General features: G+C 55.2%; 10 protein-coding genes across 15 annotated transcripts; 4 read left to right on the forward strand and 6 right to left on the reverse strand.

Moving 5' to 3' along the window:
• Positions 1-368: 368 nt before the first annotated feature.
• On the reverse strand, positions 369-3,470 carry H310_02176 (hypothetical protein; the record flags this gene model as incomplete). Its single annotated transcript, XM_008865600.1, has 1 exon — positions 369-3,470. The coding sequence occupies one exon, from the start codon at positions 3,468-3,470 to the stop codon at positions 405-407; it is 3,066 nt and encodes a 1,021-aa protein (XP_008863822.1). The 3' UTR covers positions 369-404.
• A 551-nt stretch (positions 3,471-4,021) lies between these two features.
• On the forward strand, positions 4,022-6,348 carry H310_02177 (hypothetical protein). The gene is made up of 6 exons (XM_008865601.1): positions 4,022-4,541; positions 4,600-4,676; positions 4,729-5,217; positions 5,274-5,356; positions 5,445-5,486; positions 5,538-6,348. Exons 1-6 carry the CDS (start codon positions 4,051-4,053, stop codon positions 6,159-6,161), a joined length of 1,806 nt encoding a protein of 601 aa, XP_008863823.1. The 5' UTR covers positions 4,022-4,050; the 3' UTR covers positions 6,162-6,348.
• A 10-nt stretch (positions 6,349-6,358) lies between these two features.
• H310_02178 (hypothetical protein) lies at positions 6,359-7,070 on the forward strand (the record flags this gene model as incomplete). Its single annotated transcript, XM_008865602.1, has 2 exons — positions 6,359-6,901; positions 6,960-7,070. 2 exons carry the CDS (start codon positions 6,359-6,361, stop codon positions 7,068-7,070), a joined length of 654 nt encoding a protein of 217 aa, XP_008863824.1.
• Positions 7,071-8,036: 966 nt separating this feature from the next.
• H310_02179 (hypothetical protein) lies at positions 8,037-10,765 on the reverse strand (the record flags this gene model as incomplete). The annotated part of the gene is made up of 10 exons (XM_008865603.1): positions 8,037-8,228; positions 8,276-9,071; positions 9,123-9,248; positions 9,303-9,492; positions 9,558-9,595; positions 9,649-9,696; positions 9,762-9,848; positions 9,913-9,954; positions 10,022-10,351; positions 10,415-10,765. The coding sequence occupies 9 exons, from the start codon at positions 10,763-10,765 to the stop codon at positions 8,430-8,432; spliced, it is 1,854 nt and encodes a 617-aa protein (XP_008863825.1). The 3' UTR covers positions 8,037-8,228; positions 8,276-8,429.
• Positions 10,766-10,782: 17 nt separating this feature from the next.
• On the reverse strand, positions 10,783-12,265 carry H310_02180 (hypothetical protein). 4 transcript variants are annotated; one of them, XM_008865604.1, is made up of 6 exons: positions 12,041-12,265; positions 11,873-11,978; positions 11,602-11,818; positions 11,270-11,539; positions 11,108-11,215; positions 10,783-11,049 (listed from the first exon to the last, which is right to left on the reverse strand). In XM_008865604.1, exons 1-6 carry the CDS (start codon positions 12,127-12,129, stop codon positions 10,841-10,843), a joined length of 999 nt encoding a protein of 332 aa, XP_008863826.1. In that variant the 5' UTR covers positions 12,130-12,265; the 3' UTR covers positions 10,783-10,840. The 4 variants fall into 4 exon arrangements, with proteins under 4 accessions (XP_008863826.1, XP_008863827.1, XP_008863829.1 ...); XM_008865605.1 differs by having other exon boundaries at positions 10,783-11,215; XM_008865607.1 differs by having other exon boundaries at positions 11,108-11,539.
• A 403-nt stretch (positions 12,266-12,668) lies between these two features.
• Positions 12,669-16,796, forward strand: H310_02181. Of its 2 annotated transcripts, XM_008865609.1 has the most exons (7): positions 12,669-12,844; positions 12,903-13,196; positions 13,250-13,348; positions 13,396-13,512; positions 13,569-13,856; positions 13,926-16,156; positions 16,215-16,738. In XM_008865609.1, exons 1-6 carry the CDS (start codon positions 12,698-12,700, stop codon positions 14,286-14,288), a joined length of 1,308 nt encoding a protein of 435 aa, XP_008863831.1. In that variant the 5' UTR covers positions 12,669-12,697; the 3' UTR covers positions 14,289-16,156; positions 16,215-16,738. The 2 variants fall into 2 exon arrangements, with proteins under 2 accessions (XP_008863831.1, XP_008863830.1); XM_008865608.1 differs by having other exon boundaries at positions 13,926-16,796.
• H310_02182 (hypothetical protein) lies at positions 14,326-15,429 on the reverse strand (the record flags this gene model as incomplete). Its single annotated transcript, XM_008865610.1, has 1 exon — positions 14,326-15,429. The coding sequence occupies one exon, from the start codon at positions 15,427-15,429 to the stop codon at positions 14,326-14,328; it is 1,104 nt and encodes a 367-aa protein (XP_008863832.1).
• On the reverse strand, positions 15,559-16,716 carry H310_02183 (hypothetical protein; the record flags this gene model as incomplete). The annotated part of the gene is made up of 1 exon (XM_008865611.1): positions 15,559-16,716. The coding sequence occupies one exon, from the start codon at positions 16,714-16,716 to the stop codon at positions 15,559-15,561; it is 1,158 nt and encodes a 385-aa protein (XP_008863833.1).
• Positions 16,797-17,392: 596 nt separating the features above from the next.
• H310_02184 lies at positions 17,393-18,663 on the forward strand. Of its 2 annotated transcripts, none has more exons than XM_008865612.1 (2): positions 17,393-17,442; positions 17,515-18,663. In XM_008865612.1, the coding sequence occupies exon 2, from the start codon at positions 17,516-17,518 to the stop codon at positions 18,440-18,442; it is 927 nt and encodes a 308-aa protein (XP_008863834.1). In that variant the 5' UTR covers positions 17,393-17,442; position 17,515; the 3' UTR covers positions 18,443-18,663. The 2 variants fall into 2 exon arrangements, with proteins under 2 accessions (XP_008863834.1, XP_008863835.1); XM_008865613.1 differs by having other exon boundaries at positions 17,562-18,663.
• A 194-nt stretch (positions 18,664-18,857) lies between these two features.
• H310_02185 (hypothetical protein) lies at positions 18,858-21,410 on the reverse strand. Its single transcript, XM_008865614.1, has 10 exons — positions 21,177-21,410; positions 20,999-21,110; positions 20,886-20,936; positions 20,722-20,826; positions 20,581-20,658; positions 20,425-20,523; positions 20,066-20,365; positions 19,705-20,007; positions 19,517-19,648; positions 18,858-19,449 (listed from the first exon to the last, which is right to left on the reverse strand). Exons 1-10 carry the CDS (start codon positions 21,344-21,346, stop codon positions 18,967-18,969), a joined length of 1,833 nt encoding a protein of 610 aa, XP_008863836.1. The 5' UTR covers positions 21,347-21,410; the 3' UTR covers positions 18,858-18,966.
• Between the last annotated feature and the right edge of the window lie 562 nt (positions 21,411-21,972).

Genomic DNA, 21,972 nt, shown 5'->3' on the forward strand with positions numbered 1-21,972 from the left:
AATCAGAGTCTATCTGGACAATTTATCCGGTCAAAGCACACCATCCAAATTCTTGTGAACAAAACCTTGGGATGAACCAGCAGCACCCGACTGCTACGTCCATCTGCAGCCTGCGACCAACGTAACATGAGCGCTGTCGAGCGGTCTGTAGCTATCGTTAAACAGGTACTGGTGCTCCCAGCAGCATGACAAGCTCCTTCCGGCATCTTGCAGCTATAGTCCATAGAGGCTCCAGCAGCATGCGTCCAATGTTTCTTCCAGGACATGCATGTAGCGCTGGTTTCGTTGCCAGCACTGAAACGGGACGTCGTCAGCGTTTGCTGGAGGCATCTTCGCGGCCGCGGTCTACCAAGCGAGTCGCCATTGTTTAACAGCTTGCATGTACTCAGGGTTAGTTGGCAATCCTACAGCTGTCCCCACCGCCTTTTAATTTCGTCCAGCACCAACTTGAATGGACCAAGTCGTCCGATTGTTGGGGTTCTGGTGATAAGGTCTTCAAACATAAGAGCAGCGTCTTTCGACGTTTTCTCTGGGGCGATGGCCTCGACGATGTACATGAGGTCGTCTTGGTTTTTGAGATTGGGCAGCTGTAAAGGTATCATGAGCTGTAATAGCGAAAGGAGCAAGTGCAAGTGACGGCGAATCGAGTTGAACGCTTCGACCCCCGTCTTGATAAACTCGTCCAACTCACGACCATTGCCGTCCTCGACCACGTGCGACACTTGTGTCGTCAGCCCGACCGGCTGAAGTTCTTGCGTGATGGTGCAGCGTCTGAGAAGGGTGCCGACGTCAACGAGATAACATCGGGCCGATAGAGTCACGAAAATGTTGTCGCAAGTTGTGTTTTGAAAGCCCAAGACATGCACGGCGACGCAATGGCCAGCACATGACCGGAGAAACAGGTCTTTCATCGTCGCCAGCTTTAAAGGTTTTGGATTGGATTCGTGGATCCAGAGCAGGACACGGTCGAAGTCGACCCTGCCGAGCAGACCTCTCAAGCCTCCCACTTGGCGTTGGATGGCAGCGAATGAAATGGCTTGGGGCACCACTTGTATTAACCCCATGCTTGAACCGGTGGCGACGCACCGACATGGCTCCACGCCCAAGTGCATTCCTTCTTCCTTCCAAATGACGTCCATCACGCGCATGAGCTGAAGCGCCAGCGCTTCCTGTCGAACATCGTTGCCATACTTGAAGATCACGCAAACGGACGGATGGCCAATTTCGGCATTTTCGAATTCAAGCCATAACGCAACGTGTGTGGACCGCATTACGCGGCAGTTGGCGACCACGAGTTGGCCCACCTTGACGCGCGAGTCAACAGGCAACAGGCAGGGCTGCAACGACTTGTTGACGTTGGTCAATTGGGCATGCAGCAGCGCTGACACATCCTTGTCGGACGCACCCAACTTCTGGACGCGCTTGATTTCACGACACACAGCCTCCACGCGCCCTCCCAGGCCAAACATCGCGTCTTGGAGCTCGAGGGTCGAACGTATGTTGTCAGTGCAAATGCCGATGTAGGCATTCAGAACGAGACCAAAGCGCTCACGATGCTGCGGCAAGTCCGTCTCGACTTTGAGTGCCCAATACAAGTCAACGCCAAGTGTTGTCGGGGCCTTGACTGCGCGCTCGATCAGCAACGCCGACAGCGGCGACATCTCCTGTGCATCGCTTTTGACAGCTTGCACGAGTTGTGGAAGTATCAGTCGAAATGTGTTGTCCGACAATGTGGCCAGCTGGTCCACGACGAACTGGCGCACGCGAGAATCCCCGCATTCTAGCAGCGCAATGTACAACGCCGGGTGGGAAGGTTTCGTCCACTCTGGCAGCAACTCTACCATGTCACGTGCTTGTTGCGGATCGCGCCAGTTCACGCTAGACAGGAGTCGGGGCAACGCTTCGAACGAGTCCAAGAACTCGCGCCGGTGGTGCCACAAGGCAGCTTTCTCGAAGCCACACAGTTGAAACAATGGGCTTTCGCGGATCAAATGGACAACGTAATGGAACTCGCCCAAGTCAGCGACGGTTGGCACGTTGGACTTGGCCGCATCGCGTTCGACTGGCGACGCTGCTGCTACCACCAGTTGAATCGTTTTGACCCACGCATCCCGCTCGTACCGAGTTCGGGTACCGAGCAAGATACCTGTCGAGTTGCCTGGGAAGGCCAATTGAAATACCCATGCCTGTTGCCCCGGATGAGGCGCATTTGCCAGCGCAGTCACATTGGCTCCGCTTAGAGGCAGTGCCTCATGCAGCATTGGTCCATGGGACTTGTTGATGGCAGCCATGACCATCGTGCCTGTTGAGTATGTCAATTGGCACCACTTCTTCGTCCACGATGACGACGCGTGTTGGTGGATGAGCCATCCACTCCTGTCCAACGATCGATCGAGTTCGAGGGAGCCGACGTGCTGCGGGGCCACAGTGCCATGGGAAAGATCCTGTTCTTGCTGAGGCGTCGCGTAGTCTTTCAAAGGTGCTATCATTGGACGGTTGGGATGGTAAATCGTGGCGGCAATGCGGTCCCGGTGCAGCAACGTTAGGAAAAGCGTCGCTTTGGTCGCCATGCATTCCTGGACGTGGACGTACCGATCCATCGGTGTCGTGCGATGAACCATGTAATCGTGGAACCCCGTGACTTGCAAAAAGTAGTCGGACGGGTTGTACGGGCTAGCAAGTGGCACGCTGTCGAGTTTTGCAAGATGACTCTCAAACACATGACCAACAACGTCGTCGACCGTGTCTGTTGGCAAGATGACCAAGCGTACTTCGTTCTTGCTGGACGAGTCGACTTCAGTCAGTTGTAGCAAACTAACGAGTGCGACATGCACAACATTGTAAGGCACGGATTCGCAAATGGCCCGGGCCCACGCTTCAAAGTCAAGCTCGGGCTGCAACACCCACGTGCGTTTGCTCGTCACCAGCTCTAGCTGCGTCAAGTCCGCATTTGGCCGAACGAGCGACACTTCGGTCAAATTCACAACTCCACGGGGGTATTGGTTGCCGTCGGAGAGTGCCTTGAAGTAGGAGAGCTTGCTGTCTTGCAGATCCATGTATCTCCTTTTCATCGCTTGGTTGACCCGGCCACGCTTCCACATGTAGTCGCAGTGGTGAAGTCGCTTGCTGTGCAAAGTTGACGAGTCTGCCGCGACAAGTAAATCCTTTGGAAGGCGTGCGACAGTCTTGATCGTGGTCGTTCGGGTGTACGGCGGTTGCAATGGGCTCACCTGAGTTGCCATCCAGGATGCTTCGTCGAGGCAGTATTCGGGCATGTTTGCATTCATCTCCAGTGCTTCTGTCGTCGCTCTGTCGTGACCAGCCATTTGCTGCAGTATCCCATGCGCTTTGGCTAACATTGTTGCGTGGGCATCCGTCTCGACGAGCTCGGGAACAGGGTACCATATCCTCGTCGTGTCGGTACTTGTCTTGTTGGCACGTATGGCGGATGGCGGCGTGTCCGAGAGCATTCGGACGCTTCGCAGATGCTGGTGTCAACAGAAAATGCAGGCTTTCAGCGCGTACTTGGTCTGCGCGAGCGCGGCGCGACGTGACTCCATGTGCTTGAAACGCAACGACCCTGCAGCACGCACAAAATTCCACGCAGGGAATGTCATTTTTACAAACGGGCGACACGACGACGACTTTTTTGTGTCAAGAAATATTTGCATATTGTGAAAAATTCGGTAAAAAAGAGAAAATTTGGCCAATGCAGGGCTATTTCTAGCGTGCAATTCGTCGAAAATTCTACTCGACACATGTCGAGAATGGTGGATGTGGCAGTCCCTATTGCCAGCATGTTCGAGGGTGTTGGGCTACTCAAGACTGCAGCCACGGCGAAAATCAAGACTTGGTTGCTTGCGGGAGGAGGACGCCGTGGTGCAAACCAACATCAAACCGCAGCATCGGTACAAGCGCCGGTTGGTCAGCGTGTACCTGGTAAAATTTTCAGCGCTGGAATTTCGTGTTTGTGTTGTTGTCGTCGTCAAATGTAGCAAAATATTTCGCAGTTAATTCAGGCAATTCAATGTGATTGGTCGATGACATACAATGCCCGAGATGGGGGAGGCCATCTCCGCGACTGCAGGCGAAGGACGTGGGCAACGCCAGTCGTGGATCCATGCGCAGCTCGCTCTCCAGCGCATCAAGGACCGTGTACTTCAGTCTCCAACATCGGCTGCTAACGACGTGGAAGAGTGGGCTGCTGCGGCGAAGAACGCCGTGTTATGCGTACTGCATTCAACGGCACGACCGGACCCAGTCATCCAAGCGCTGGCGTTGTTGCATGGGGAGTTGCGTGACATGCATCAGCACCTGCAGGGTCCCTCAACAATGCAAACGTCAGAGGAGAATCAAATCTGCCATCCGCGTTCGTTCTACGTGAGTGCATTTGAGATGATCATGCATGTTGCGCCCTTGTCGTCGCAAGTCGAGGAATTTGGGGTAGCTCTCGCGTATTGCTACATGCACGAATCGCTCTTTGGTGAGGCCACCGCCGTGGCAGATGCGTTGTCGTCAATGGCGTCCGTGCAACAAGACAGGTGATGCCACAGACACGGTCCTCAGTGGTCGTCGTGTGCTTCATGGTGCACATGATAGGCTGCTGACACTCATGGCGTGCATTGCGTTTCAACAAAACGACATTGGTCGAGCAATGTCGGTGCTTCGTGGCTCAGGTACATGTTGGACCTCTCGACGTCCGTCGACGTGTTCATGTTGAGGCACTAGTGCCATCAACCCCGTTATGTGCATTTTGGCTCGCGATGGCGTGGGTGCTGAGCCACAAACGGAGCAAGACAGACCCTTCACACTATCAGCCGTGCACAATAGAGTCCGCGGATGATGTTTGGGCACTTCTCCAGACCGCCATAGCTGGAGACGTTCGCACGATCGAGTGTTTGATTCTGCAGGCGTGGATACGCACCCACCACCGCACGCGCGTTCAAGAGGATATAACGGCAGGCGATTGCCTCGTGAAGGCGATTTGCCTCGACTTTGACCATCGTGGCAGCACGAATTTGCCCATGTTTAATTACGCCATGCTCCTCGGGCGTCTTGGGCAATGGGCCGATATGCAGCAAACGCTCCAGTTCTGTCTAGACGCGTACACAAACCGGACGACTTCGGACACGGCATGTATTCCCATCTTTTCAGCGACCATGCACGTCACGTTGCCGATCCTGCAAGCGTACATGGCTCGGGCTTGCATTCTATCGGGTTGGTTTGCGACCACCGACGACAGAATCCACAAAGGCAGTCATGGCATCGAGTAGGGGACTTGAACACTGCGCACGTCATGCTGCAACGACTGGGACTGGCGACAGCGGCGCTGGATGTTTCCGTTGGCCCTTTTCAGGTGTGTCCATGCTCTGTGGCAGCTCTCCCCTTGACGGATTCGACGAGCTTCTCTCACTCTGCTTTACATGGCACGCACCCTGCTTCAGACGTCTAGTTTGGTTCGAGACCGTGTGTTTGTCTTGTTGGAGGTACTGTGCCGTGCATGGCACGCATCGGTCGGACTTGAGTGGACATGGCAGGTGAACGCCCATCGCGAAGCCGTCAACGTGTGCAACGCTGCGCTACAGCGCTACCAAGGGGATCCGGCGCTACTTCTGTACAAAGCCGACGCGCTCTTCTGCCTCGAGCAAGTCCAAGAATGCGACTGGACATTGCAGCAAGTGGACACGGTCCTCGCTGGTGTCGACGAGCCCTGTCGCGACTTGTACGCGCAGTTGCTGAACAACCAGGCGCTGGTCTTGGCCTGTCGAGGCGACATTGCCGACGCCGTACAAAAATTGCACGAATGCCGGCACAAGTTTCCCTCGTGTACCCACGCCCTGTTCAATTTGACTGTCTTGCTTTGGCGGCAAAAGAAGCGAGTGGCTGCGTGCACGACATGGCTTGCGGGGCGACCGACGATCTCCGTCCCTGGGACACTCGACGTGGAAAACCCTCCGACGACCCATGTTCCAGCCGGACGACGAGGACAGCTCTGTCCCCAACAAGTGGCTGCGCTCGACCGGTTGATTGAAACGCACTGGGCCGACCACGAGCGCATGCACGCGATCAAGCAGTCTCTTCAAGTGGTGGAGCACTACCGCAGCTTTTGTGAAACGCAGCATGGAGGTGGGGAAGCGTCTGCCGCTGAGACTCGTCCATGAAGAATATATTCAGCATGAAAGATACCAAACACCGTCCTCCACCGAGAATGGCCTCGTTTGTTTACGGGCAACCTCATCAGGTTCCAGTCGGCGTGATCGAGCTGCATGTTCGTGAGCTAGTTAATCCACTTGCGATATCGACACGCTCGTTTCATTTCTACCTTGGCCGTTTCGTTGTACATCGCGCCTTCCCAGACATGGCCCCGTCCGATTCGCCTGTACCAAAGCTATCGTTGCCGAGTGCGGCGCCATCGTCCCATGTCGACGACGGTCTTGGCAAACCACCCTTGGATCGTGCGGGCCATCCACACCACCATCACCACGATGCCACGGGCATCGCACGACCGAAGGGGTACTGGGACAAATGGCAAACCCGCGCTGGCACGGTGTCGCTGCTCTTTTCCATGCTCATGCAGCTGTCGTACGTGGCATTTCCTGCGTACAACTTTTCGCTGGCGATTTGGGCGACCGTCCACCCGTTCTCGCACCGCGTCAACCCCCAGTCCACCATCCTGTTTGTGTTTGCCATGCTGGTGTCTTGCGGGACGGACGTTGTGTGGAGCAGCCTGTGGACGTCCGGCGCTGTCTTTTACGACATGCTGTGCTCGCCAGGTCAAATTGGGATCTTGCACTGCGACGGGTTGCAGAGCTATCCTGGGTGCGCCACGAATCGTTTTGTTATGGTCGTGTTTGTCGCCAACATTGCGCTCAAGCTGTGGATGGCGATTTCGATATGGAGGGTGCGCACGATCCACGATATCCCGACAACAGTTCAAGTTCTGATGGCGAGAACTGTAGGCAGTGGCGGTGGCCAAGCCAGACGCTGTGGCTGCAATGGAACCTGTGCATGCTCCGCCGCCGCCTGGAACAGTCGTCGCGGACGCCGCCGCCGCTGTTCCAGTCGAATAGGTCGTCCTCTCTATGACAAGACACACTTGGACGCTTCACCAAACGTCCAGCACAGAAGCCATGAAAGGAACGGACAACGCATCGCGCTTCGCTTGTTAAACGAAATCGAGAAGCATGTTGATTTCCTCTTGGATTTCTTCCGTATCGTCGTATGACGCGTCCAACAGCGTCGTTCGAGGGCTCGAAACTGGAATGTTCTCTTCGATGGCGTCGCTAGTCTCGTTCGTCGTGGTGTCGACCGAGTCCGTTGGTGCTTCGCCAAGCGTCAAACCCGGCGCTCCGGAGCCGCATGCCAGTGGGTTGTTTTTTAATCGCGTCGGCAACGAAGTCCGTCGACGGGGCGTCACAGTCGTCGCTGTTGATGTCGCCGCAGGTGCTGGCAGTTTGTTGTCGGGGTTTGTGCTTTGAGGGTGTTCGGAAATCGGGTCGAGCGCGTCGTGGGGCGGGATGCTGGCCTTGGACCGCTTCTTCTTGCGCTTCTGGGGGCTGTGCGACGAAGAAGATGCGGCGGCGCCAGACACAGTCAAGTCGTTGGGTTTGCCAGTGGTCATATGTGCTCCCACCTCGAAAGGATTGCATAACCTGTCGCTCGCGACCAGCGACACCAGGCCATGGTGGGTACACACGTCGACGAACGCTTGGTTTGATATTGCAAACGTCGTCTGGTTTTGGCTGTGCGTCAGCGCTTCTCGAAACATGCGCAGGAGGCGGCGGTCCGAAAAGTGCGGCTGGACACGAGGCCGCAAGATTGCACAAAACTCTGGAAACGACAGCACTCTGTCGTTGTTGACATCGCCCTAGAACATGCCCTTGAACACACGACGTGGTCCAGGCATACTTGTTACCGCGACAAACAAAGAGGTCAGCTCGTCGTCCATCTCCTTGTTACGCAGCTGAAGGACGTCCATGATAAGCTCTAGCACCTGGAACTTGCCGCTGAGCAATAGTTTCGTCGCTGGGTTGTGGTACCAGGTACACATTGACCACGACCACTGGAGCAACCCTTCGGTCGGACGACTCGGGCTCAGGATCGGACGATCCAACGACTAAAGTACCCGCCGTCAACATGGTTTGCCGCATGTGCGCTCGGATAGTGAGGCGCTGTCCCGCCGCGTCTGTGATCGCTCCACCTGCGTAAATGGCGGTATTGTACTCGAGCTAATCAGCAATCCCCGTGAGAAAAGCATCGTGATGAATCCCCGTACTTGTCGACAATACATGCGGAGTTTATCGTCGGGAAGATAGCTCAGAAAGTACTTCAAGACGTCGACGCCGTACATGAGAGGCATCCACCGCTTGATTCCGTCCACACAAATGATGTGGGAAGTGCCTTTGGTCGGGTGGTGAAGGGCGCGGTACCTACGCAGCACCTTCTTGCAAAACAATCACGTGGGCCAGGACAGTCGGGTACCGAGCATGCAAGTAGACGCGGAGGTAGTTTTGATTGAGGGTGCATCGTTTTGGCAGTCCGACGTGGGTCATTTCGAGTTTAGACAGCGTTGCTTTTTTGTCATCGTCGTCGTTGTCCAACTTGGGAGACACTTTGGTAGTGGGTTTTGCCGGGACAGTGTTCGTTGCCGCCGCGTCCGTGGACGTTGAAGGGGAGAGCGGGTGCGTGTGCAGGAACTGCATGAATCGAACAAACATGCACAGCATGGACGATCCTCGGTAGAGTGCTTTGACCGAAATCAGGAGGCGGTACATCTCGACTTCGGCCTTTTGCCGCCCTGGACAAATGTTGAGGAAGTAGCTCGTGACAAACTGGTTGAGTGGCTCGTATCCAATGCCGTCGTGCTCGTCAGTGCAGTCTGCGAGAAGCTTGGCGTCGTATATGGCTTCCACGCGATCAATCGTTGCCGGAAGCGTGTAGTACTTGAATGCCATCGCGGATCGCGGTAGGTGGGCCAAGAAGTGTTCAATCACGGTGGGAACCTCCCACTCGGATGCGACGGCCAGCTGCCATCGTTTTCGCATCAATTTGACATCCCACACCTCAGAGTACTTTGAACAACCATAAGAGTCGCGGTTCCCGAGTCTATGCGCTCGACTTACCGCTTTGTCAGTGTCCGAGGGGTGCTTGGGGCGGCCGTGGCAGCCTTTGCATCGAACGAACGCGTTGAATCGCCGCCATGACAGCCGTACCCGTGCATCCTTTGACACGCACATCGGGATTCCGTCCTGAAAGCACGATAGTATCGCATCGCATCATCGCAAGGTCCAGAGCGACAGTACTTGAATGTCCCAGAGGCCGTCGTCGTCCACTTCGGTCTGTGTGGTCGCGACGGCGGTGGTCGGTGTCTTCGCCAGAGTCGCTGATTTCATGGAGGACATGTCGGGCATGTCGCGTCGGTCATACTCGAGGAGCTCTTCGTTCTCTTTCCGAACAGCGTCCAATTGTTTTTGATACTGTTCCTTCATCATTCTAAGCAATCATGTCTCGATGGGAACAGCTAACTCGCATCGAGTGTTCACGCCGGGAGCAATTACCTCGCTTGCTCTGCCATCCGAACTTGCTCGGATTTGTGCTATTACAGGCAGCACGCCATGGTCGGCCTGAAGTCCACCGAAATGGACGTACGTGGTGCTCCAAAACCCGATTCTGCGAGTCCAGTTGGTCTTGTTTTTTCTAGCCACAACGACCCGGACAAGCATCTCCATGAGGAAGAATGCATGGTTGTGACGGCGACGTACCCACAGGTCCTCTTCGCGCTTTCGTAGTTGCGCCTCCCTCTTCTCATAGTCGAGTCGATACATCTTGAGTTCGCGAAACTCATCTTGCTACAAGACGTAAGCCTCCGTGTTAGAAGTTGCAGACCAAAAATGGCGGCAGAGGAGCATTTACCATCGCACGAAGTGTGGCATCGTCTTGTTTCAAGCTCATGTTCTACGAAAATCGTGTGGCGGGTCCACTGAGTACTTTGCTAGTGCTTGGTTTAAGAGATGGTTTGTACCTGGTACTCCAAGTCGCGAATCTGGACCCGATGCGACTTGAGCAGGATCTCCTTGGCTTCGACGTGGTGAGTGAGGACTCGAATCGTCTCCTCCAGCTCTTCAACTCTCGTGTTGAGCGTGAGGGTGCTTTTTCGGTGATGATGTCGCTCCGCTGCATGCTCTTGGCGATATTTGTAGTAGAACCGAAGCGACGCCTCGAGCACCTTTTCAAACACGGACAAGTACGTCGTCTCGAGCTTTAGGAGCACTTTCCCGAGCTCTTTCCGGTGCGCCAATACGAGCTGCGCGACTTGATGGAACTGCTTTGAGATTTCTTGAATGCTTTGCACCTACAACTCTCATCCTCGTGCTCAGTTTGTATGCGTCGAACACTGTCGTCATCATGCACGCACTGCTTGCACGAGCTCGTAGTCTGTTTGAATGTGGGCAATTTCCGCGACTTGAGTCGCTCCGTCGCCGACAACCGACGCGGGCAGGTATCGTCCCGTGACGCGGTGGAGAAGCGCGTTCGTGTACGCAAACAACTGGGGGTTCTCTGGGTGGATGTTACCCGCGGAAGGTTCGTCGTTGGGAGCAAAGGGGCATGGTTTGTCGGGTAAAGTTGGTCTTTTTGACCCTCTGTTCTCGTCCTCATGCAGCATTTTGTTCAACGCAGCATGCAGTGGCGACTCGACGGGGAATCCATTTCGGATCGGCGGCGGGAGCACCGGCGCCGACCGCGACTGATCCGCGCCGCGCTTCATGTAACTGCAGCAACCCGTCTCGAAGTTTGAACGCGTGGGCTACTAATAGTATTACTACGCAAGAGCCGTCGCCTACTACTTCTTAACTTCGTTCACAAACGGCCCGTTGGTCGCGACGGCGTCGACGTTGTCGAACGTGGTCTTGGCGATGTTGTCCAGCGCTTCCTTCGTGAAGTACGCTTGGTGGCCCGTGATGAGCACGTTCGGGAACGTCATGAGCTTGGTGAACTGCTCGTCCGCGAGGATTTCACCCGAGTGATCTTCGTAGAAGATGTCGTTTTCACCTACACCCCATCATTGTCAGCGCACCTACGTCCCCACCTCGTCTGGTCGAGTTTATACCTTCAAAGACGTCGAGGGCCAGCGATCCGATTTGGCCGCTCTTGAGACCTTGGAGAATCGCTGTCGTGTTCAAGAGGCCGCCGCGGCTCGTGTTGATGAGCATCACGCCTACACATCACATAGCTGATGTGCTCCCCTGGCCACCAAGACGGACACCCGCACCTTTCTTCATTTGGCGGATCGTGTACTCGTTGATCATGTACTTGGTCGTGGGAAAGAGCGGGCAATGAAGCGAAATGATGTCCGACGTCTCGAGGAGCTGATCGAGCGACACGTACTTCATCCCGAGCGCCTTGGCTTCGTCGTTCTCGTACACGTCGTACGCAATCACGTTGCATCCAAATCCGAGGCAGATTTTGCCGAACAAGACGCCGATCTTGCCCGTCCCAATGACACCCACAGTCTTGCCGTGCAGGTCGAAACCCAGCAGCCCTACAACGTATTGCATGTCACGGCTAGGCAGCTTGGATGCGATCGATGAAGAGTTGAAGCACCTTGGAGGTTGAAATTGAATTCACGCGTGCGATTGTACGCGCGATGGTACTTGCGGTTTAAAGTCATCATCAGGCCCGCGGCGTGTTCGGCGACCGCGTACGGGGAATACGCCGGCACGCGAAGCACGGGGAGACCAACTTCCTTTGCGGCCGCGAGGTCCACCATGTCGAAGCCAGCGCATCGCAGCAGCAGGGCTTTTACCTTGAGTGACACCAACTAATCCATGCACATCAAGTTTTGAACGTTGTCCATGGTCCAGCATGTCGTTACCTTTCGGATCACAACTTCGTTGGCCGTATCGTTGACGAAGATCACGACGATGTCACTCCCGTCCGCGAGCAACGCCGTCTCTGGCTTCAAGCGATGGGAAAAGAATCTACCCAAGAAGTAGAGTAAGCATCGCCATCATCGTGATGAGAGAGCTCTCGTTGGACGTACTGCAATTCATGGTTGAGGCCGAGGGTTTCGTGCACTTGGATGATCGACTCCTTGTCATACTTGCGGACCGAAAAGAACGAGATCTTCATGGCGGTATCGAGGTCAGTTGCTGCGTTCGTGGGGATCCAGGAAAGTTTGATAATGGCATCGTTGCGACGGATGCACCCGACTCGTCAATCCATCCGTGGAGATCACGCCGGCCGCATCTATATCCCCTTAAGTACTTTCCGTCGGGGTGGGAAAATACCCGTGACATGACAGGATACGTCGGTTTTATGCCCATCTCGTCGCTGCGAAGACGACAAAATGTATTCTTTTTTCTACATATTTCGATTATTTCGTACTTTGGATATGTATACGACCTACAAAAAATAAATGCAAAACGGAGCAGTACAAACTCAGGTTTGGGCAATGTGACAAGGATTATCACCCGTAACGGACGGCACCTGCACCGATCCGAACGCGTTCGAAACGCGGTCGTTTCGCATACGATTGTTGGCGCGTTTTTTCGCACAAGTACTACAACTAATACTTTAGAATTACTAGTAGTACCGATGACCTTCGAAGTGTGAGTAGTAGTCGACCGTAGTACAGGGTACTAGTACTATCCGGATATCACATTCGTTGTTGAATTTGCTGGGGCATCCAGCAACCGGAATGGCCTTGCGCGGCGGAGGTGTGTTGCAGCTGTACCAAAGCCTGGTGAAGCGCCAAGCCCTGCGGCCAGACACACCACAGCAAGTGGTTGCTGCTCATCTGGACAAGCTCCAGCGCCGCCTTTTGAACTATGACTTGCCAAAGAATGTAGGTTGAATGCTTATCGACCTGCCAAATCCACACTTCGGCGGTGCTGTGTGCGTAGATGAAAGGCCCGACAAAAATCCCTCGGGGTCTGTACATCTACGGCCAAGTTGGGACAGGAAAGTCCATGCTCATGGACTTGTTCTACTCCAAATTGGACAACAAGAAGCGACGCGTGCACTTTCACGCATTTCTGCTGGAGGTCCACCGCCGCATCCATCAGCGCAAGCAGGAGCATCTCGAAACGTACGGCCGGTCTATGCACATTGAACTCCAGCCTGAGCGCGACATCATCGGCACGATCGCCAAGGAGATCGCCGCAGAAAGCCCTGTGCTGTGCTTTGACGAATTCCAGGTCCAACACATTCGCTGCGTCGCTGCAATGGGACGAATGGGAGTCGTGAATAGGTCATCGACATAGCTGATGCCATGATTATGCGCAAGTTCTTCAGCGTCCTCTTCCAGCAAGGCACAGTCATGGTCGCGACATCCAACACGCATCCCCAGGTTTGCCACTCCCCTTCAAGCTGCTCGCATCACCTTGTCTGAGCTAGAACTTGTATCCCGACGGCGTGAACCGCGAATACTTTCTTCCGTTCTTGGACCTCCTGCAGCAACACACGAAAGTGTTGTCGATCGACTCGACGATAGACCACCGCCGCCACGATGCGGTAGGTGCCATTTGCATGAACTGGCGGCCAACTCATGGCGGGTTGAATGCATGTAGCCCATGGAGGACTCGTACTTTACACCGGTGACGCCTGAGGTGCAGAAGCAAGTACAAGCAATTGTCGATGCACTGCTGGAAGGCCGACCTCCGCTCCAACTCGAAACGATTCCAGTCATGATGGGACGTACGCTGCAAGTGAAAGGCCAAGGAGACATTTGCGTCGTCGACTTTGCTACGCTGTGCAATACAGAGAAGGGCGCCGCCGACTACAAAGCCTTGAGCGAGCGGTTCCGCGTCGTCGTGCTGACTGACATTCCTCAGATGACGCTGGCCATGCACAACCAGGTGACCTCTTACTCTGTGCAATGCGTCTTATTTCCATGTCGTGCACCTCATGGAGGGCATTTCGCTCAGGCGCGGCGATTTATCACACTCTTGGATGAGCTGTATGAGCACAAAGTGCGCCTCATTTGCACGGCGGACGTCGAGCCAGATGAGTTGTTCAACTTCGACATCGACACCGCCAAGGTGCCTCTCCCAGTGTCTCTCGCTATGAAACAAACCGAGCTGCGCAACTTGCAAGCAAATCACATCAAGCCATTTACATCGTGGGACGGCCCGGTCGCCCACGACCCTGCGACGTCATCCAGCGACGACCGTGTCAAGAACATGAGCTCCATGACCGATCTTCTGTACGCATGCAAGCGCGCGGTGTCGCGGCTGCATGAAATGCGCACGTCCAAGTACCAATTGCATTTCCCGAACGCAGACACATAGACAACACCAACAAGAGTCTTCATGCACGACTCGATTCTTAGGGACAAAATGTGACGAGAAAGACTTCGTCGTCGGGGCAATCCTTCATCTTCCAGTCGTCGAACGGGTACAAATACGCGTCCGGACACGCGGGCTGGGTGCACGTGACCTGGTGGCAGTTGCCTTTGCGTGGGTTTCCGTCGTACTTGGTCGGGAAGACAGACACGGGGACGTTGTACCCGATGGCCCCACCAGAATTCCGGACGCATTCAGCATAGCTCATGCCGTTGCCGCACCCCGGTGGGATCGCACTGATGTCGTACCAAAGCTTGCGGTCGGCGAACGTGACTTCAACAAGCGTCGCGTCGGCGGCTTTCGTGTGACGGTACATCGTGTGCTCGCGGTCGATGAGGGTGTCGCCGCACTGGCCATTCGGCTGCAGCGTGCAGAGCAATCGATCGACCTTGAACACGCTGATGGGGTACGTGCATCGGTTGACAAAGTTGAGCATTTGGTCCAGGGAGGCAGGTGGGACTGTCGTCGTAGTTGTTGTGGTTGGTGCACGGGTCGTTGTCGGGGCAACCGTCGTCGTCATGGGCGCGGCTGTTGCTGTCGAGGGCGTCGGATCGACATTGGCGAAAGGTTCGCCGGTAGTGGGCGCGTGGTTGATGGGGGTGGTTGGGTCATTTGGATTTGAATCGGACGTGGGGGCGTCGGTGCGCCGGCGGTCAGGCGAGGTGTCGGTGATGGCGTTAGCCAGTGGCTGCTGTCCGTCGGTTCCAGACGACGTGGACGCGTCGCCAACGTTTCCACCTGTGAGCCCTATCGAAAGCCCAATGGTGACAGCGACCACGGCGACGGCGAGGAACCCCATGAGGAAGAGTCGTCGGCGGACAGTCTTGGCTTGAAGGGCCCATTCTTGGGCCTTTGACTCTTCGTTCGTGGCAGGCGTGATCATCAAGACCATCCCATCCCAGATCGACGTGCGCTTCGGACCAGCTTTCACCCGCACGAGGGACGCTGCACCGCCAGTTTCAAGATCTTTGGACGGCGTGTCGAGTGGCGGTTCGATGTCCGGGTTGGGTTGGTGGGGTGTGTCCGCGATGACGCCGGACGCTGGCGCAGGAATCGCCACGTCGGACACGACGGTAAGAGAGGTCATTGGCAATGGATTCTGCAGTGCCATCACAGGCACGCACTCCGATCAAAATGGCGGACGGGCCATGGTTGGGTCAGCATGGACAGCTAAGAATAGATAGCAGACTTGAGAGAAGCATGTTGTCGAGATGTGTCACGTTGGGCCGATTACGCACAGCTGCGAGCCTCCCACCGTTGCGGTGCTGGAACGCCACCCTGCTGCTGAAGTGCTCAACGTCACCCTGTCAGCGACGCCGAGAGTGGTGGCCAACTCGACGCACTGGCGGCAGTCAGCAGCTTCCATGTCGACAGTTAGATTTAGGCGCATGTGCGACGGTAGAACTCGCATCAGCGCTTGGACACCACGAGCTTCCAACGGGTTGTGCGCCAACGACAAGAACTTGACATGGGCACATTGCGGCAGCACCGTAACGAGTTGGACGGCGCCTACGAATGTAGTCCAGTTTTCGCTCAGGTTGACGAACTCGAGACTTTGGCACATCGGAAGAGCAGATACGATCGCGACGACTCCGTCGTCGGTGAGGGCCAGTCTGTGGACATCCAGATGGGAGAGGTGACGGCAACGCGGAAGAACCGCCGCCAAAGTCAGGCCGACGGAATCTCCCATGGCATTGCGACCGACAGAGAGACTCGTCAGGTAGGTAAGTGGCAAGACTGACGCCAAGTCTGCGCCTCCGTCGGCCCCAATGCCAGCATTCGCAAGACCGAGCACTTTGAGCGGGATGTCGCCGGTGCGTGAGGATGCCAACAGAGCCTTTACGAGCCGCCTCACGCCTCGATCGCGTACAGGGTTCCCGTCAAGATGTAGCTCGACCAAATGTGAAAGCCACATAATTTTGTGCATCATGGACGTTGGAGTCAAGTGCGTGTTGAGCAAGACAAGCGTGTGCAATCGATGAGGCAGGTGGGCCGCCGAGCTTAGAGCGCGTCCAAGGTTACCCCTGACGATGCGTAAGTGTTTGAGGGTTGGAGAAGATGCGATAGCAAACACAACATTTGCGCAGTCGTGCCGATGGACACTGCAGGCATCCAGGGATAGCTCCGTCGCTCGGTTCGAATGCAGCAACCAGTGGCCAAGCCTAGCGGCACAGGACGGAGGTAGTTCCCACGGCGATTGCTTGAAGTGTAGGGATTCAATGGGGCACGATGACAACGATGCAAAGAGCAGGTCTAGCTCGAACTCGGTCAAAGCCGTCGTGCACTTGAGCTCGAGACGTCGGAGATTGGAAAATCGCTCGAGTGTCAGGAGAAAGCTGCCCGGGACATCTATTCCGCCGTAGAAATCATCCATGATCAAGGATGTGACGTGAAACGTTGATAGTGTGTGGAACCATTCAATGGGTCGTGGGTTCGTCGCCTCGGGCACGCAATGGATGGGTGTCGTCGGCGATAGGCATTGGGAGAGAACGTCGAGATCCCAGGCACCTCGAACGACCACATATGGATACAACTCGGACGAGTGCCGAAGGAGACGGAGATAATTGGCGTCGACAGCAGCCATGGGTTTTAGTACGAATCGCGGCCACAGATTCTCGTGGTTGCACGGGGATTGAAGCAGGGTCAAGAGGCTCTGGAGTGGCAAACCTAGAGCATCGCGGGGGAGAGCTTCAAGGAACGAGGAGACCGCGGTGGGGGAAGGGATATACTGGACGATGGACTCGATACATTCTCGCCTCCAGATGCCGCCGTCGTGGCTCACTTGTCGCTGCCGCTTCACCATCTCGAAGTTGCTCGACTCCTGATCAAGTGCGGTTCCCGTCCAAAGTACGCCATCAAGCAACCCCCTCACCACTCCATAAATGCGGCACCATGAAGTTGAATCGTTATTCTATTGCAATTCTTCACCGTCATATTGAAAATTGTATTGATCTAGCAAGTTTTTTAATGGATTTGTGATACAGATAACTTGTCGGATTTCGTCAAAATAGTGTCGGTTTCACAATCGTCCAACACCAGTGCCTTTTCAGCCCAACGTTGTCGCCACAGGTCATGGTGTGCACCACCTCGGCTGCCATAGGTATGTCTGCCCATGGAAATGCAATTCGACAGTCGGAATGGAGCATCATGGCTTTATCAATGATGCACGTAGCATGCGTGGCGTCCACGCTGGCGTCCCTCTCTCATGTGATCTCCCAGGATTTGCCGCTGTGGGCCGTGTACGACTCGGCTTCACGCCGAAGCGGGCGACTGCACTGAGTGGGCCGACCACGCTCGTCCACGTTGGCCTTTTCACGATGTGTCTTGAAACCCAGAGTAACCACTCTGTCGCCGACCCGCGGCACCCGAACGCAGTGTACACGTGTGCGGAGCTGTCGTCGGCAACAGTGTACCAGCTCAACTGCACGACAACCAAACGCAGTGGATTTCCTTCGCACTGTTCTGCGATTGAGACGATTGATTCCGTCCAGCCGCTCTGTGCGAACGTGACTAGGGACAACGGGGTCCACTACTCGTTCAACTGGCACGCGCTGACTGTGAATCAACAATTGGACCGGACGTCCGTGGCCGCCGTGCAACTCAGTCGATTCCTAAATTCTGCGTGCGGCGTCACGGGTCAAGTTGTTCAGTCCATGGGGACCGCCATGATGATTTCGTCTTGTGCGTTCACAGCCTGTTTGATATTTGAATCGCTATGTCTCCCGTTTGCCATCATGCGGCATGTGCTCCACGTCGCGATGGGTATGGGATGGTTGACCGTGCTCAGCAGCGTCGTACTGTTTATTTCATGGGGATTTGAAGCCAGTCATTTGGGAAGTTTTAAGTTTTCTGAAGTCACGTACGTTGCTTTTGGCGGGGTCGTGCTCAGCATGGTCGCCCTGGCGTCCACACACGTGCACGCCACGGCAGTGTACAGTCGACGGCGGCGGCACACGTCTGTGGGCCGAGGCAATGTGTACGTCGATCCAAAGACCCGTTTGCACGTCCTCGTGGACTCGAACGAAGCTACAATGTTGGAAGTCGACGATGCCGACGAACAACCAAATGACGACCTGTCGTGTCTGCCGATCACACCGTGAACGGCGGTCAATGCAGTGTGATGATGGGTCAACTTGATCGCCGTCGAGTACGACCGTAACCATCACTGACCGCTCCATCCCGTGCAAGGACTTGTCAGCCGCCGTCTTGGAGTCTTAACTTGTTGAAACTCCTCATGTCTCTGTGCGTTCGAAGTGGTTCTGGCGTCCTTCACAACGCCAATGCGATCGCCGTCGAATTCACCTCCGTAGTCGTAATCCAGACCTTGCTCATTGCCAGGAAACGCGGACAAACCAACTGCAAGGACATGCAATGCGTGTGGTCTCATCGAGACAAAGGAAGCCAAAGGCATCAATGAACCGACGGCCATGCAAAGCAGTTGGATGCATGCCGTCACCAGTGGCCACGTGGCTGGGCTTGGGAAGCTCCTTGACCATCAATTTGATAACTGTCTGCCTAACTACACAAATCTGCATAGCTACGTCATGCTGGCTCCATCCTGCGTCATTCATGCAACAAGTTATGGGCACAAGTAGATTATGGCAAGTTCGTTGGGCTGTGGCGCTTACACCTTTTCGTTGTTGGTCGTGCCTTTCTTGACCCGTTTGCCGCGATTGAGGACGAGACCGACGAGTTTCTTTCGCATGGTTCGGTCGATGATCGGGTCGTCCTCGGCAGCGACAGTGGACGAGGCCATGGCGGGTGCCATTGCGTCGTCTTCGTCCCGGGACACCTTGTCCTTGGTCGGCGAGATCGAGAGCGAGTCGCGTTGGGAATTGTGGCGAAGAATCTTGGCGACTTTTGACCCCTTGGGCTGGCTCTTGGGGCGCACTCGGATGTTGCCCTGCGAATTATCGGCCGTCGACACACGCAGGATAAAGTGCTCCTCTGTCTCGCTCGGCGACGGTTGAGCGAGGCTATTGTTGCGTTTGTCGTCGCCGCCAGCCATCCCGGTATGGCTTGCATTCATCGCTTCCGAACGATGCAGCTCATGCTCGGCCTTTTCGCGGTTGATCACGTCCAGGATACGGCCAAGCTTTTGCTCCACCTGTCGCCGTCAAGGCGTCAACGTTGTTCGACCTGCCGAGCAGTCCCACAATCGCGTGGCACCTTACCAAGTGCACGAGCTCCGTCGTGGATGTTTCGTTGGCTCTGTGAAAGTCGACATCGGCGTCGATCTCGAGGGATCCGCGGACGGTGCTGAGTTTGGCCATGCACTTTATCATGCAACTTCGGAACGCGTCCAGCTACAGGACGAACGTCGTCGAGTTGGGACGCCACGGCGGTCGCGGCGCCAACGTACCAACACATTCGCCCGGTTGCACCGCTCTTGCAGCGCCGACGCGTTCTTTTCAATGTCCTTGAGTTTCTCGGCCGTATCGTCCATCTCCTGGTAAATGCCGCGCGTGTTCATGGTCGCCCCGCGCAGCGTCGCTAGTTGTTCCTGAAGTTGTTTGTAGTTGTCCCGAAGCTTGCGCATCTTCGCGTCTGTGATTGCGTGCTCCTCTTTGAGGTTGCGCAACGTTTCTTCGCGCGACAAGTACTTGGCAATGATCTTGTCGATATCGTTCGTGCCAGCAGCCTCACTCAGGCGTCGCAGGTCCGCCTACAAGCCACCCCCACTCCATAGGCACGCTCTCAGCCACACGACGTCGAGTACGCACCTCCAACGTAAGAAGCTTGGCATCGGTCGTCATGAGCTCGTTCTGAATTTGCGTAAACTGGATCGCTTGCGTCTGGCTTTCTTGACGAAGCCGCTTCATCTCGCGCGCCGATTGCTCACCCGTCACGTTCTGGGCAATCTTGCGCCGGCTGCTCTCGCGCTGCTCGTGGAGCTCGTACTTTTTTCGCGTCGTGTCGATCGCCACATGTAGATCTTCCAGTGCCCGCGCGTTTTCTTCCCGCGTGTCCATGAGCGTTTTGGCAAGCTTCTTGTGCAGCGCTTCCGCCGCACATTTCTCTTGCTAACGGCATGATCACGAACCTCGCATGGCACTCGGTCAAGCGAGGTCGTGCAGCGTACCCGGGCAGCTTGCAGCGTCGCGTTTCCGGCCGTAAGGTCAATTTCCAGACTCTGTAGTTCCTTTTCTTTGTGGGAGCTCTGCTTCTTCCCAGCTTGCACCTAGAATGGCGCAGACCGCGGCGTGAGGACCGCGGCGACAACGACAGTGCCACGTACTTCGACCGTTAGTCGTTGAATCATGTGCATGTACACGCCTTTGTCGGCAGTTTCTTCCTCGAGTTTATTCTCGATAGACTACATGTCATGCACGCATGGCGTTCTTGTCGTGGCATGAGAGACGATGCCGGATTGACGTACCGACGATCGATTCTCGAGGTTCATGGCTTTCGATTGAATCGTCACGCCGTCCACTTTGCGGCTCGACAGCAGCGAGGTAACTTCCTGTAGCGATTCTTGCAGTTTCTAAGCGGAGCACACATGTGTCGGTCGGGACGAGTCGGTTGCGTTTGAGCGAAATCTACCTTGACTTCGAGCTCCTTTTTCATGTTGTTGCTGCGAATGGTGTCGTACTCCTATACGTGCGAGCCGTTGAACGTCGCCACACACGAACAAATATCGAGACATTGGCGCGTACTCGGCGATATGCAGCGACTTCGTTGGCTTCCTTGTCAACCATCTGCAACTCTTCCCCGAGCCCAATGCCCAGCGACCCGAGGAAAGACTGCACGGACGGGGCTGTGACTTTGCTACGCATGGCATCAAACGTCGTCAATATCGGTGTACAACGGCACAGACACCGATGGATGATGCACCTCTTGGATGTGCTTTTCTTGGGGGAACTCACAGAACTGCAGTCGATGTTGGAGCTCCCGGAGAGGAGCCACCGCTGCCGCCCGCCAAACGTCCCTCGTGTTCGTTCTGTTTGCGACCCGTCCATGACAGACTCTGACGCCCTCGCTTCACCCTCGTCGCGCCGGTCCATCGTCTGCTTGTACGCAGCGGTGACGCCTCGCCTGAGTCGTTTCACCAGACTGGCGCGAAACCACCACTTCCATGCGTCGTTTCATATCCGGATATTGTATCCGAAAACTGGGCGATAATACGGACGAAAGTTTTCAATTCAATTGATGGATCTGTTTATCGTGATGGTCCGTGCGTCCGTTCACAATCACTTTGTACTGAGCCCGACAAAGATACTGCGGAATCGCGTATAACAAAAACGATCCAACTTGTCGGCGCTCCATAGATGTTTGGTGCAAGGAATCTGGGAGGATGCGGTCATAGAATGTGAAAATCAAGGTGGCAGTAATTCGGGTTTTCCTTGACTGCATCGGAACGCCTGGAATTTACATGGGGTTTCCTTACTAAGACGATCAAATCTGCGAAAAAATGCAGATGGGGAATATAAATATCGAATGTATACTTCACATTTGTAGGAACCTGAATTAAAATACGTCCAAAGCCCAGTGCAACGCTGCAGAGAGGCGGACGATGCAGGACAAACCAGACGGGGGTATAGCTGGTCAAATTCACGCACCAAGGACACCATATTTTCGTGCTCCTTTGACGAAATACACGCACACGTTTTTGCTATTACAGAAATTGGGG

This window comes from Aphanomyces invadans (genome assembly GCF_000520115.1).
Source record: "Aphanomyces invadans strain NJM9701 unplaced genomic scaffold supercont1.3, whole genome shotgun sequence".
Classification (NCBI taxonomy): Eukaryota; Oomycota; class Saprolegniomycetes; order Saprolegniales; family Verrucalvaceae; genus Aphanomyces; species Aphanomyces invadans.